Source organism: Anopheles ziemanni, chromosome 3 (genome assembly GCF_943734765.1).
Source record: "Anopheles ziemanni chromosome 3, idAnoZiCoDA_A2_x.2, whole genome shotgun sequence".
NCBI lineage: Eukaryota > Metazoa > Arthropoda > Insecta > Diptera > Culicidae > Anopheles > Anopheles ziemanni.
The window spans coordinates 89,423,008-89,438,980 of NC_080706.1; the positions used below are offsets into that span (position 1 = coordinate 89,423,008).

At 43.1% G+C, this 15,973-nt stretch overlaps 1 protein-coding gene across 1 annotated transcript; it reads left to right on the forward strand.

Moving 5' to 3' along the window:
* Positions 1 to 247: 247 nt before the first annotated feature.
* LOC131288075 (globin) lies at positions 248 to 1,252 on the forward strand. Its single transcript, XM_058317173.1, has 3 exons — positions 248 to 448; positions 529 to 757; positions 849 to 1,252. Exons 1-3 carry the CDS (start codon positions 285 to 287, stop codon positions 963 to 965), a joined length of 510 nt encoding a protein of 169 aa, XP_058173156.1. The 5' UTR covers positions 248 to 284; the 3' UTR covers positions 966 to 1,252.
* The last annotated feature ends 14,721 nt before the right edge of the window (positions 1,253 to 15,973 follow it).

Genomic DNA, 15,973 nt, shown 5'->3' on the forward strand with positions numbered 1-15,973 from the left:
GCCGGAGTACTGGATACTAGAAACGGGAAGAGCGAGGAAGCAAGAAATTCCGCGAAGAAACGAATCTTAGTGTACGTGTCTACGAATAGGTGACGGGCGGAAGGAAACATCGAATTTCGAGGGTGATTGCTGTGAGTGTGTGTTTTAGTTGTTGCTACCTACCGGACAACTTTCTGCGTAACCACGAACCAGACGGTCAGCTTCACCAGCAGGGGATAACCTAATAGGAACCGGCTCCGGAAAGGGACGTAGAAGAGAAGCAGCATCCAAAAACAAACCGCAAAATGTCTGGCCCAACGTCGTTAGTCGGTGCGGAAGAGGAGGAGCAAACCAATTACCACACACCGGACGAGACCGGACTGACGAAGTCGCAGAAGGTCGCCCTGATTGCGGCGTGGAGCATCGTCAAGAAGGACCTGGTAACACACGGGCGTAACATTTTCGTGATGTAAGTGTCGTCGATCTGGTTTTCCTTCGATCAACCTTCCCTAGTTCTAACGTTCTCTCCTTTGACATTGCCTTTTTCAGCTTCTTCGAGGAGTACCCACAGTATTTGGATTACTTTGATTTCTCCGCCAGCGATGCGGCCGGTGATCTTGGCGAGAATCGATCCCTCCACGCGCACGCACTGAACGTGATGAACTTTATCGGCACCCTGATCGACTACGGGCTGAACGATCCCGATCTGCTCAAGTGCAGCTTAGCGCGGCTGGTCCGGAACCACCGGAGGCGCAACGTGACCAAGGAGGATGTCGGTGTAAGTTAAGGGTCGAGTACGCAACTCGAACTCAAATCATAACAAATAACAACAGAATTGTTTTAACATCTTCGTTTCTTTTCCTTTCCAGGCCGTCGGTGGAGTGATTATGCGCTACTGCTTGAAAGCCCTCGAGCAGCATCGATCGAAGACGCTCGAGGATGCGTTCGGCGCCTTCCTGGGGACGGTGGCGGCCGCGTTCGAGTGAGCGGCGGGCAGACCAAACACCCGACCCGTGATCCGGAGTGTGTTCGAAATCGTTCATGTATCACGCAACCAAGCGCCGTCAACGTCGGCATTCGCACCAGCACCTGTCCTACTACTCGATGCCGACGGTCTACCGATTCGTCGGCCTCAAACAAATGTTCCTCTCTAATGCAACACACATACACACTCAGTCGACGTGTTTTCCCAAACGCTAGCGAACGCATCCCCGTGGGCGCGCAGCTTTTTATGAGCAACGTAGAATAAAATTTGAGTATCGAACTAACCGTAGTTGCGGAGTGATGAGACCTTTTTTTTCTACAATGAGAGTAGATTTACTCCCCATTTTAAAACACCTTTAGATTTAGTTTTTTAGGGTTTTTGAGGACACCATTCAATTAAAAAATTCTGTGAGATTCAGATGATACATGGAAGATTGTACACCTTCATACATTCTCGATATACTTTTACCATGCTTGATATTCTTTTGCATGATCCCATGATCGATATTAGGATGTGAGTGTGGTTTGATATGACTTAAAACAGTTCTTTTCATTTCGTCTGTTTAATGTCGTTGCTTTAAAGAAGAAATCGTTTGAAATTTCTCTTCTCAAACACGCTCAAGGGTGGTATTCTCCATTTTTACCTGTTACTAGTATAGTAATGTTCTGAAAACAATTTACTTCGATCGTCATGAGTACTGTTTTCAGTGCCATCACTACTTTTAAAATATGTGCAGTTTTTAGTTTTATTTAATTTTTGGTTTGAAAAGTAATTTATTTCGTATCGCATTAATATTTTGCTAAGATTAATAGTTTGCTTTCAGTGGGGTTTTAGCAAACCGAAACGCTGATGACTTTACTGCACCAACACTGAACTAATTGTAGATCGTATGTTACTGTCTTACAATGGAGTTCTTTCAGTTGAGGTAAATTTATAGTCACATGTTTTTGTTCCACCAAAAATGGTTTGATTTATGTTAAGAACATACCTTTGTAGAGCACTGAACAAGTGTCTTTTCATATCCCAAACAATCCTTTCAAAAGTTTGCTTTCGTGGAGTAAAAGGAAAGGGTGTACCATAACTCACCCCTATACAGCTACGGAAGAAGAATTAATGAAGAGCATCACGCATCCGCATCACGGTCGGATGGTACAAACGGGAAGAATTGTTCGAGAAATCCCATCACTTTAATTTACGCCACGCTCGCGCTTCCACCCTCCACTGCCCGGGAAACCGAAGGGCTAAGCGCGATGGATGATGGCGGCTTGAGCCCGAAGTTTAAGTCTAATTGAGTTCAATTAAAAGCAATAAAGAAAAGTTTGTCTACCGGTTCGAACGGTGTTCGGTTCGCCGACCCGGTGTTACGGTGCGAGCGCACGGACTTGATGATTAATCTTACCCACACACGTGCTTCCGCCCTTCGCGGAAAGTGCCACCGCACCGGACGGCGGGCCACGGAGCGATGCCATTGCTCACCGTGGCTAACCGGACAGCGCCATAAATCGTTCTTCGGTTCGTCGGCGCTCACGCACACGCCGGATATCCCGCTGTTTATCGGCGTTCGTTCGAACGGAGGCGAACGCTTTCGCGGGTAATTTACTCCCGGGCACATCCGGGAGTTCGCGCATTCGCTAGCGGAAAGTAGTTTTAGGACCAGAAGGGCGGGAAAGGAGGTTTTTCTCTCCCTACGGTTGCTCGTCCTCCAAAGTCCGAATCCGACGGTCCGGTTACGTGCGCCTGTACGTTCCAATTGTTCCACCGGTTGTTCGATTTGCCCCCGGTTCGAAGACGATATCGTTTCTCTTTCCGCCCAGTTATGTACCTTGAGTTTTCGGTGGCATTTCCACGCCGGAACCCCGTTGCACATTCATTTTTCACCGAACGTACAAACCATCCATCGTTGCGTTGGGTGAGCGGAAAATGGGAAAGTTTTTCCCACCAGCACGAACGGACCCGGGACGGGTGAAAATTATGTCTTTCTTTAGGTGCCCTCTCCCCGACCCGTTTCTATTTCCACCGTTTGTTGCAACCGTGCCGGTTTTCTTATCTATCGCATTAGCTTAATTTAACAACGCGGCCGGGCATGACACGCTCGGGGTCGGGATGCTGGGAAATCGGGGGCAATACCGACCGAGCAAGTTTTCGGAGGTAGTGCTTTTCACCGGCATTTTCCAACCCGACGCACCGATGGAGACGCCTGGTGTTTCGTGGAGGCCAATGGAGACGCCTGGTGTTTCGTGGAGGTCAATGGAGACGCCTGGTGTTTTTGAAGCGGAGCAATGGAGGGGCCTGGTTGCCTTGAAGAAACTGAAGCGAAGGCCAGCTTCGGAAGGTTGAGGGTAACACAGGAAATATAAATAGTGCGCGTGAGAGTGGCGATAAGAAGTGGCAGTAAATCAAAGGGCACAAACTTTTACCCGTAATGTATAGTGTTTTTCTTGGGCGAATCGTTCGCAGGGCAGGGCAATGGGAAAACTAACACCCGTTTCATTGCGTTGGAACGAAAAGGAAAGGGTAGTGCACCGTTTTGTTGTGACGTTTTCTTTTAGCAACTCTTCATTATGTCCCAACATCATCGTCATCATTATCATCTTAGCCATAAAACATTTCCACAAAGGACGGTCGGTGATAAAGATGAAAATTGTTGTCCGCACTAGAAGCTTTCTTAAACACTGCATGTTTCAAGTGGCCAACAATGCACCTCGGATAGCATCCTTTAAGAAGCAAGCAGTCAGCATGTTTTCGACAGTTTTCGGAAACGAAGTTTCACCAAAAATTTATTTGCAAAGGCAAAAGAGCACATTTAGAGGGCCGATGAAACTGTGCCGGGAAGACTTTTCCGAGTTTGTTTTTCATTTATTATTTCTCTCGCACACCAGTTGCACCGAACGTGCGGAAAGTTGTGCAAGTTTCTCCATCTTTCATCCGATTCTTTCGCTACCGCGGCTGAGTGAGTGAGTTTTTAGAATAATGGAAACCTTTTCTACCCATTAGTCCTGTCACTGGTTGGAAGGAAGATTCCAGTTGGGAAATAGTAGAAGAAAAAAACTAGAACAATTCCTCCGAACACTGGAAGGATAATGCTCGAACAAGAGTTGTCTAGCTGGCCAACAGCTGGGAAGCTTTTCACCGGACTTTCACACTTTTTCCCGCTCGGGTGGCTTAGAAGCTCGACTTTGGTGGGCAAAAAGCATCGTCGAATGAAGAGAGGTGTGTGGGAAAGGGCAGACATTCCGCAGTCATTCTGAAACATCGTTTTACTTCTGACTCTTCCGGTTGGTTAACTTTTTTTTGAGATCCTTCATTAATCCTACCATTCCGAGGGTATCTCGTTGGTCTCGCCGGGTAAAAAAAGGATTTCCACTGTTACACCGCCTTACAAATCACCTTCGAACCCTTTTCACGTCCATTGGGACGTTCATTTGCGTTCCACTGGGACTGGAATGCTTTCCCACAACCCGCGGGTGTGGGCGGTGATCGTTTTTCCGAGGGTGAAATTACGCTTAAGCTGACGTGGGGAAACAGATTAAAAACATTTGTTTCCTGACCAGCCCATTTTCCGGTGCGGGGGGGTTCGGGGGTTTCCTTGAGTAGGGAAGGCACACCCACCGCGGTCCATCAATCAAGGCCACTTTCGGCAGGTTCGGTTTGACCGGTAGCCTAGGGAAAGTATCAGCAGTTTTGCTGTTGGTTTCATTTCGAACGTTCGTTTCCGGGCGCGAAAGATAATTGCTTTCTGTTGCGCGTGATAAAGTGCAAAGCGGGAGTAAACTTTTCCAACCATTTATTTTTCGTCACGATCGCTTGGTAGACTCGTCAAGGGGTTTGTATTTTCGGAGGGTTAAAAGTTACCATTTCAGGTGGAGCTGTAAGTTCAAAATTTTTTCTGTCAAATAATTACAATAAAATTACGTTATGCTTTGTGTTTTAACCGTCAAAGAAGCTAAGCTGGTTTAGTAAGCTTGATAAAAATAATAATAAAAGATTTTGATCTTCAATTCGTTCATGATGGTAGGTACATAGTTTCATTTAACCAACCGTAAAATCAATCGATGATTTTGTGTTGCATAATTGGCATCTTTATTCGTAAACTGAGTTGAAATTCATTCTACCATAAATTCTTTCCAATTTGGACGGTAAATATCTTCTCTTGCGCTTTGTGCTACCACAAACTTATGTGCCGATGCGTCAAATAATTTATTTTTTCGTTCCGGATTCCTCTGGTCAACCTCACCTTCAGGCAAAGACAACCTCATTTCCTCAACCTTCCGGTGCAAAGCCACAATTTCACCGCTTGATTGGAACGCGCGGCGGAAAAACTTTGCCAAACCAGCTGCCCTAATCGAGCGGAAACGGTGGAAAAATGGATGGATGCTATCCGCGAAACCGTTCGCGGTGCCTTTTCCATCCATTATCGATTTCAAATTTCTCCCGTTCAAGCGAGTTTGAGTCAAAACTAACGGTGGGAAAACTAATCAATCGAATGTTGAGAATAAGAAATGTGGTTTGCGATTCGTCTCGGCATGGGAAACGTCATCTGAAACGGTTCCGTTTGCAGAAGTGGTGGTAATTCTCACATTCCACAGCGAAATAACGGTTGGGTTGAATTATTTCCGCACTTAGTTTAGAGTTTTGTTTCATCATCGTCTTCAACCGTAAAGTAGGCGTTTTAAATCAAATGGCAGTCCGCGGTTTGAAATTAGAACTCATTCAAGACAAAATAATATGGTAAGATTTTGAAGCATTTTCCTCCTCATTATTTTACAAATTTCATTGTACTTGCATTGCTTTTAATTTATTACCAAAAATAGACGAGAAACTAGACATGTTCTGTTTAGTATTTGATCCATCGTTTGTTATCGCTACCGTTACAGTAAACCGTAACGTTCGAGCCATCCCTTCACGAACTTACCGAGGATTAGCAAAGTACCGCTGGTACGCGCCGGAAGTTTGTTCGACATGCGGTGAAAATTGTAGGCCTAAAATTACGGCCTTTCCCGTGCCTCCCGAGTTTACCTTGCAGTTCATGGCAAATTTCAAACCTTCCAACCACAACCGATCAACTGATGCATGGTTGGTTCGCTGGATGGATGGATGGATGGCAAGATAGATGGATGGATCGTATTTGATGGCGTATTCGTTTCGTGTGTGTGTGTGTGTGCTAAGGCATACGCGTAGAAATTGCAGCTCAGCCAGGCGGAAGTGTGGGCACTCGTTCGCAAATACCGGTGAAGCGAACCACGGGTGGGATTAGTGTGGTTCACTATCATTTAGAAACCATTCCACGATGTTGCGGGATGAAGCTATTATTGGAGAATGGTGGTGAAAATTAATTCGGATAGCTAAAAACATGCCGAAGGAAATATTTTTGAGTTTAAAATAAATTTAATTTTAACCTACTTTAAGATTAAAATAGAATATACCCTAAATACGCACCTTTTGGGAATGTTTTCCACAAATTAACTCATACATTTATCTCCACCAGCTGGTACCACTGTTGTGGGCTCATCAAGCGGATGGTCCATTCGCGCGATGAAATTGATTACTCAGGTCCGCTGATTGTGGCTGTGGTCCATCAAACATTTCGCCGAGCCGTCCGGATTTCGTGGTTTCCGACCTCGAAGCTGTACATTTCCTGCACGCTCGTGTATGCGTATGTCCGTGGTGGGATTAACCCTAAGCCTAGCCTATTTGTGCTCCGGAATTTCCTGAACGCTTTCCCGGTCCGCAAGGGGCTGTGATGGGATGTGTGTTAGTGTCCGGTACGTGTCCAGTAGCAGCAGCAGCGAGTAAAGTGCCCGGATTATTTTGGACGCTCGAAATCTAACCGAACAAATTGTATTTATTTCGGCGCTGGTTACAAACTGTTGGCGTTTTAATTTTTGCTTTTTCATTGGATACACCACCTACTCTAAGCGTTTACCCAGCGTAAGCCTTTTAAGTCTTTAAGGTTCCTGTTAATACCCGAACACAAAAGATATTACTGAAAGCACCCACTCCATGATGGTCTATTAATAGAGTAGCTTCACATCGCCTCGCCCTGCGTGCTCGCTCGGTTTGATAAATGCGGCCAAATTACACCGGCAGCATCCGCACATCCTTCGCGCACGATTCCGCGCGTGTTGATAGGAAAATTAGAACACATTAATTTTCCCAACCCACGCCGTCGGAAGGGAAGGTGCGAAACGGCTTTCGCCCGAAAGAATCAATTTCGATGTAAGCTAGTCTAATTCATTTCCTTAAGCCGCAGCGCACCGGATTTTCGACTCGGATTGGGGGAGGATTTTCCCACCACCCCCCATTTCCCACCGAACGGGTTGGGATGAAGGGGCTGCCGTTTGGTTTCAAGTTTGTCGGTTGGATTAAATTAAATCCACACTCTCGAGAACTGGCGTCCGAACGCTTTCTCCCAAAAGCACCTACAAAATGGAGGATGATATTTTGCCACCACCCGATTTTGCACGCGAGCGGAACGGGAAATTTGATCACGCCGAACCACCAAACGGAAAACTAATCTTTTGCTCTATTGTCCTGGGTGGGTTGTTTTTTCTGCCTCCTTTTCTCTTCCCCGTGGAGGCGCGGGGTTTACTGGCTGTGGCTTAACACTTTCCATTTCTAGGGTTATTAATTTCGGCCCGTGGTTCGTGGTCCACGGAAGACCTCCATTTTTCCGACCCTTCCACCGACCTTTTCCTTTCGAGATTTTCGGGCGGCGATCGAGCGGAACGCGGACCCTTTTCCAGGGTCCGGGAAAAAGGGCATCGTTTTATTTTAAATTAATTTCGGGTGGGCAAAACGCCACCGGGGAAAAGGTCATGCGGTTCGGGTGCGAAACTTGTGGACGTGGATATATCTATTTCGGTGACGCGTGCTAGCGATGCCTCGGAAACCTTTCGCATTTCCTGTCCGTTACGGGCGTCTCATTTTGGTCCGGGGAACAGGAACGGGAAACACGTTCGGCAATCAAAAGCTCGAATCGCGAATAAACTTCCCCGGTGCGACCCGATTCGGTGGTGGTGGTGGTTGGCATGGTGACAGCCTAGATCCATGACGGGACCGTTTCGGTGAGGGGGAAACTTTTCCTCCCACGGAAAAGACAAAACAAGGTAATATGAAGGCGACATGCTCGTTCAAATCGCTTGAGGAGGTTTAATGAAAACGTGCTTCGGTGAGGTGTGTTGAAGTATTAGAGAGAATGGGGTCACGAATGACGATACAAAAAAAATGCAAACACGATCAAACTATTCGGAACATTAGAAAATTCTTTCTAGTAAATAATTATGAAAAAATTTTTTTCCAGAAAATATCCCTTTAAATATAAAGAAATCAAACGTTTTCACCGAAACAGTTTGGAGTGGAATGAGATTGCTATAATAGCACAGACCAAATTTGTTTAAGGTTTCTATTTTTTTGATCCGAAAACTAAACTCATTAAACTGTTTTAATTACTCTTTTAATGACTTAACACTTCTGCTGAGTTTGGACCACGATGATAAGGTTGAACTTCAGAATTTGAAAATGTAATTTTTCTGAGGTTTTTGGTATGACACCTATCACTTCAAAGAAAAGAAACATGGGAAACAAAGAAAATCAGTGTATTCGCTTCTATTGCTTTCTGGTCAAAAGGTAAAATGAAATTTTTCCTAAAAATAATTTTTATTTGACCAATTTGTGTTAATATTTTTTCTGTGTCTTTGTCAATTCGTCATTCAGTAAAGCATATTAGTTTCTGCATTTTCAATTTATAACGCGAAATGTGTAGAGATACATAAATAAATTTATTGAAGCGATGTAGGAGAGTCTATTGCTCTTTTGAGTTATTCTTGTTTCATGATTGCATTTGATTTTTCAAATAATATTCTTATTATTTTTTTAAAAAGTCTATTCGACAAAAACCAATATTGAGGATTATATGATTACTTACAGCTATATTTGACCTCTTCTTCCAGATTTTGTTCCTTTTTCAATCAAAGTCTCTCGAAGATTTAAGTTTCTTCAAAATTATCAGTTGAAACGAACATGAACTATTGATTAATTAGATTTCCATTATTTTGTTAGAGTTTTAAAGCAAGTCATGGTTTAAGTGATCTGTTTTAATATTATTTTTATATCACCGTGGTATGCTTTTAAACCTTCCAGCCTTCATCGCGAATCCGAACGGTGGACAATTTTGTGCATAAATTTCGACATCGTTATTTAACAACGCCGAAGATCCTTGTGTTTCCATCGACGTGTTTCGTCCCATGCTTTTGTCTTTCGAATGCGGTGGGAAAAATGGTGAAAAAAGAAAATCAGAATAGAAGAAAGGAAGTCACACAAGTAATCGTCGGTGTTCCGCTCTTGGGTTTTCTTTCGGTCGCGTCTTGCCGTCGATGCCGTGCAGGCATGCTCGGCGGCTGCTGCTGCATCGAAACGTGCCGATTTCCCCTTGGTGGCCATTAGTTTTCCCCCCCTCGTGGGCCATTCCAAGCCGAATGTGCATGTGTGTACATAAAAATTCAAATCACAGCCTGTGTTGGCGCTTTGTTGCTGTCATCTTTACGTTCCGATCCAGGCTTCACTCGAATGCTTCTTTGTACTTCTTCGTGCACTGAATCGCTGGCAGCAGAAGCACACCGCACGGTCCTACCTACTTCGTGACCTTTCTCACACGGTTTTATTTCGAGATGGCCACCGCCCACGTCATGCCACTGCAGTGCAAATATGAAAGGTAACCTTTGGATTCCCTATTTGTTTTCGATTATCATTCAAATCGGATTTTAGAGTCACCGTGTGCATGTGTGCGGCCATGTTTCAGCCCCGGTTTCCTTTCCTTTGTTTTTTTTAAAATAATTTTTCTTGCGGTAAGTACTCCCACCGGGGACAGTTGCTGCCAGCATGCATGAATTTCCGCACGTTTCCGTTCGGTGGCTTTGACTTTGCTCGTACACTGTTTGGCACAGTTTGATTCAATTCGATTATTTTATTTTTTTATCCTCTCAATTTGTATGTTTTAAAATGAGAAATAAAAGGAAATTAAACTTCAGAAGGTTTCAAAATCCTTGGCATGTGGTTTGTGTTCTTTTATTTGATTATGTCATTTGTCCAAAATACCTACAGTAGGACATACACCCATGTTATACTTATGCAATGTTTATCTCTGCATCCATGGACTCTGTTTTGCAAAGTAAAATTGTTTTAAATTTTGCAATTAGAGCCATTATTTTGTCTTCCAAAGGTGCGTAAATAAAATTTCGAATAGTGTAGAATGTTTTTAAAACACATTCCAAATTTAAGGATACAAAGAGGCAAAATAGTAAATAACAAAACGAGTATAAAAATGTAGTGCATCAGACAAACAAATTTATGATTTAGAGGATCATCGTTAAACTATTTGGTTTATAGAAAACTTGGATAAACTTCAACATCAAAGAGTGCGTTCTTTTATTTTCAGTCGATTGTAAAATGAAGTGCCATTGGTTTTAATTTCTGTTACATTTGTAACAGTGTTTGTGTAACTTCTGTTACTTTTTCTTTCAATTCTTTAATAATTTTTTTTCAAATTATTGTGATTGTACAAATAATGTGTTCCAGACGTTGCTAGCTATTTCCTCAATATATTTAAGCTTCTTCAAATGTTTCATTTCCATTTACCTTGCTCCAAAATTAACATTTCTACCGTTAAAAATAACATTGCGAACATGCAACTGCGCCACCACAGCAATCTACATGCAACCACACTGGAGCGTGGGGTTTCCACCGACCGCGTGATTTCCCTACCATTTGCTGCCACCGTTTTTCTTTGATCGGTTGAACTGGTTCACGGCATCGAGCATGCGAAACCGAACGGTTACCGGTGGCCAGCGCCAAAAAAAGAATCGGAAAAAGATAACGAGCGAGGGCAAAAAAATAAAAGGCGAGCCAACGAACGAGCGCGACCGCGGAAACCACAGCGAAACGTGCCGTTTTTCCATCGACCCATTACATCCGTCGGATGCGATTTTGAGGATGTTAGTTGGAGGTAAAAAAGAAAATAAAGAGGGAACCCATCAAACTTTCCACCGAACGCACCGAAAATTGCACGACTCGGTGTACGATGTTCTTTACGTTTCAATGGCGTACAGATGTACCTACCGTTTTCCCGTTCCGGTGGAAAGTTTAAAAATAAAAACCGACAAACTCACTTACATATCGAGGTGGAAGAAAAAGGATTCCACAACGGGAACGGGGTAAGGTAATGATTTTCGCGGACGTACCATCCCTTCCTACAGCCGGTTCAACTTAAATTGCAAATTTCTGATTGAAACGCAGCGTGAATTTCGAGTTGTTCGGTGAGCGATGATGTCCATCCCTGGCTTGTGAAACACGCAAACCGTAATCGAACTGTGCGCTGGGTGTGGTTTGTTGTGTTTTTGTTTTTGTTACCGTTGTAGCCTTTGCCGACCGCTGAAACGAAACAACTAGAAACCACTGTTACCAACCGTCATCATCATACACATCATTTTTCCGATGCTTTCATGGACGGCAAAACTGACGGTTCGAATGTTTTGGAGCCATTTTCGTTGCCTGCCCTTTCTATTTTCAGTTCTGTTTTTGTGTTGATAACATTTTTCGATACCCTCCCTCCCCACCCTCTCCTTCGCTTCTGTTTCTGTTTCATGCCCCACGGTTGATGCCTTTTTTGTTTTACACTTGTTTTTCCTGTGCGTTTGTTTGCAACGCCGGCGAAAAAATAAAAACTGGTTACGATCAATGCGAATCATTCGCTTCCGGGATGGGAACGTGCCACATCCGTGCTAGCTTTCGTGTGTGCGAGTACGTGTGTATGTGTTTGTGTTTTTTTTTGTTCTAGTCTAGGTCCCGTGACTGACGGTGGGAAATATCCTGACGGTTGCGTTTTTGCCGTCATTGTTGTTGTTCCTGTTCGATGCCAATTTCCCTATTTATGTGCTCCAGTGGGCCGACCAAAATGTCTGCCCAAGGACACTTCCCGCCTACGGACGCTTCCAGGTGGGGGTTTCGGTGCGTGTGATTGTGTGCTTTTCATTCGCTTCCTGTATTGTGTAAATTGGAGAAAGCTTTCGACTCTTGAAAATTGAACAATTGTATGTGTTCAATGGCACAATATTGATGGTGCCATTGAAACATTGATTTAAGTAACAAAAAATACATGTTGCAAATTTATAAATGGTACGCAAAATGATGAAACATTAAATCGATACGCAATCGATCCCTCTAGAACCTCGTTGCAACGATTACTGTATACATTTCTGTACAAATAAACTTCACAAGTGTTTACAATTAAGAAATTTAAATCAAAATATATATTCAAGCATTATTTATAACATAACGCATAACAGTTTTTTCCGACAGCTACAAGCGTGTGATGGTGTGAGGTGTCTCTTTTTTTCCTACCACCCACTGGCCGCCCTAAGCTATCGGGAGGTTTGACATAAAAGCGTGACTAAATTGACATCCCTCGGCTGCAAAGTTACCGGAACCCAGAACACACACACACACAACCGATGTGCATGCCGATGCACCGATGGGAATAATTTGAATTTATACTCCAAAACCGCAGTTCCATTGCGGCGCGATTGCGGTTTGTGGCCGGTAGCTTTCCGGACGGGGGACGAAAAAATATGACATGAAAGCCGCAATAAAAACGAAACCGGTAGATAAAAAAAATCCCCAACCAGGCGATATTGAACTAAAAGCATTTAAAATAAATCGAAATACTTCCTGGTGGGAAGGTAGAGGTAGCGGAGGGGCAAGGGGGTGGCCGTGCGGTGTGTGGCAAAAAGTGTGACCTATTAGCTTCTGGCGACCGCCATTTGTCTGTCGTTTATGCAGGACATAGGAAATAGGATATTAAACCCACAACCGAAGCGATCGGGCAAACGAGGAACAATTGCTTTTCCCCGTACCCGAGGTTCGGTCGTCCCGTCGGTGGCAAGTTATTCCTGGAGGTCAGGTATATTTTTTCCTCCCACCCCTCGCGAGTGGCACATCCGGACGCGTTCCACCGGTGGCGTTTTGCATGGGAAAATTAATTGATGGATTACGGCACCACGGTCAGTTGTCGACGATGATTATGTGGTGATGTGGATGGGTAATCGTTCTTTTTTTTTGCTATCAATTTTCCAAACCACACATTCGTGCACACGCTCGTTAGCGTCACTCTTTATGACGTGGAAATGGGGCTTAGGAAAATCCCAGACCATCCGATTTATGTCTTCCGCCGAACGCACGTCCGTACGTAACTAGCAATGTGATGTAATTGGAAATCGAATGCTGATTCCGATTCGAAGGTAAACAATTACCGAACTGCCTTTATGTCATCGGGGTTTTTGATGAAAATTGAAAATAGCTTATTTTCAGCGGCAAGGTCTCGGGCGTGCGGTAACGTTTCTTGATAGAACTGGTTGATACGAATTACGGGTTTTTATTAGAAAATGTTTGCTGATTAATTTGCTGAGAGCTGTTTTTGACGCTCGTTGCGGTTTGCTTTCGCGCACCGCAAGAAGTTTTTGAGTTTCGTCACCAACGTTACGTTGCGTAGGAATGAAATTGTTTTTAATAAATCGAATTAATCAATTTAATATCGTTTCTTTGTAACGTAGTGTGCAGAAAATTGTTAGTTTTGCGAAATCAGTTACAAAATCTCCCAAAATTTATGATAAATGGGAGATAGAATTTCATGGAAAATTTTATATCTTTTGACATTGCCTCTTCAATTTAATTACCACTAGTACTTCAAATAGCCATGATTTGGTATGTAAATTTTTTAACCTTAGATGATTGTGGTTGGAAATGGTATAAAACCATTTTCTTAATTGTTTTGTAATTTATTTAAAAGACCCTTTAACGAATTTAAAACGTCAAGTGTTACTGGTGCTCTCATCTTTTGATGTTGAATTACTATAAATCTTCCATTTTGAGATTTGAACAATGAGAGAACATTGAAAAGCTGAGTTATTTTTCGTATTGAATTTTGAATTTAAATGATTTTTTTCATTTATTTTAAACATTTTTTTTCATATCTTAACTTTATTTTTATATTTTTTTTTCAAATTTTAAATCACATTCATTTTAAACAATATATTCAATGTAGTAAAGAGTTCATTCAAAAACTTTACACTTAATTATAAAAGGTTTTGACCAGTTTACTAAAGACGTTTGAATTTTAACATTCGCTCTAGTCATATCTTTCAAAAACATTCGTATTTGTCCGATTGTATTGTCAGCTCAATTATGTCGTTTTTTGCTGTCGTAAATCAGCATGTCGTCATTAAATTTCCTCGACAACTGTTGTTACCCCCAAATTATTATCATTTGAATCTATATTTGATTTCAAAGATGAGCACGGTGATGTGACAATATTATCACTTGAAGGTTTTCACACGGCACGAAGTAGATTTATCTCCCGCTCAAAAGAGAAAGTTACTAACTCACGTCAACGTTCGTCCCTCTCAGGTGGTTGACTGATAAATTAATCCCTTATGCTCATGCTAGGAGGGCATTTCATCATCTCAACCGCACGACCGACCTTACGGAAACCCCTTCGCCACGCATGACACATGAGTGTGGGGTGCGTTAATTTGGGAAGTTAATAATAACCATGACAAAGGTAATAAAATTCCCTCTATCAAGCGGGACAAACAAGCGGCCATAAATTTTGACCACTTTTCCGCATCATTTATCTCCTCAAGTTGGTGTCGTTTTCTTGTACACGTTCTTCACGTCGTTCTTCGTTTTTTTTTTATTCGGGTCGATCAAACTCAAACTCTACCGGCAACGATGTGTGTTCGTGCGTGGTTTCGAGCCATCGATGTCACATTTTGGTCGACATTTTCCAAAGGGACGGTTCGTTTTGCCCTCGAAGGAGGGAGGGGCGTAGTTTTTTACAACAAAGGCAAGGGGTTGGACCGAGTTGCGAAGAAGAACATGATGAACATGACACCATTTATCATGCGGTCCTTTGTCATACCGCAGGGACCACGGCGGAACCTTCCGTCGTCCGGCACCTTTGCGTATCATTCAATTACGCAAAACCGAAAAATTCACTTCACAACTCGATATCTGGGGGGAACTGGGAACGAAAGAAAAGCGAGTGTCAATGTTTTCTTCCGCAGACGACGGGGACAACCAGGCAAGAAAAGAAAGGACGAGCCAGGGAAAAGTCCGCTCGAACTTGAGCAAGACTGATGACTGATGCTTGATTGCTGTCGGTGTCACAGGGTGGGTTTTCTTCTTTCGGAGTGAACGAAAAAAATAAAAGAACGACAAGGAATAAAAGTGGGAAAAACTTTCAAGGACGATCAAACGCGCGCCAGTGCGGCAAAACGCACACACGCGGTAAAGTAAACGGTGTAAATGGAGTTGCTGTCGGAGCTTCCTTCATCTTTAACACCGCCGTCATCATTCGCGGGGTGTGGAAAGCGGTCGATTGAAAAGAAGGCCCGAGCGGAGAGGGAAGCGTCCGCTTTTGGGTATTCGGTGCCATTTTCTTCCCGGCAACTTTTCAATTTATGCGCCCGCAGGATATTGCCGACATGATTCCCTCTCTCCGGGCTGCAGAAAATGTATTTTTTCGGTGATAAATGTTTCTTCGATTGAGAACGATGTTCTTTTCGAGTGGTGGAAATGTTTGTCAGTTAACTTTTGATGTTTTTACGGTTAACTTTGGGCCCATCGTTTCCCCCGATTTGTTTGATGTTAATGTACACATTGCGTGAGTTTCGATCAAATGGTGGATGTGTTTTGAGGATTACTGATAAAGGTTTTGGAACTTTTTCAAAGTTAAACACGGAAACATTTCAACGACCAAACTTGATCATGCGTGTGAATAAGAGTGTTAACGTAGTAAAAAACAGCTTTCACGATTGAAAACTTTAAAAAAATGGGTAAGAGAATGTTGAAGAATATGTATAAATATACTCGCTGTGCGATTCTAAAACATAAAAAATTGAACAAACAAGCTTTAGAATTGCAAAGCGAGTTACTTCGTACACATTTTTCATGTTTTTT

Excerpts from the sequence above, each read along its gene's own strand:
- LOC131288075 (XM_058317173.1), top strand. The coding sequence starts at position 285 with ATGTCTGGCCCAACGTCGTTAGTCGGTGCGGAAGAGGAGGAGCAAACC. Across the intron at positions 449-528 it reads GGGCGTAACATTTTCGTGAT|CTTCTTCGAGGAGTACCCAC; the intron begins GTAAGTGTCGTC and ends TGCCTTTTTCAG. Across the intron at positions 758-848 it reads TGACCAAGGAGGATGTCGGT|GCCGTCGGTGGAGTGATTAT; the intron begins GTAAGTTAAGGG and ends TTTCCTTTCCAG.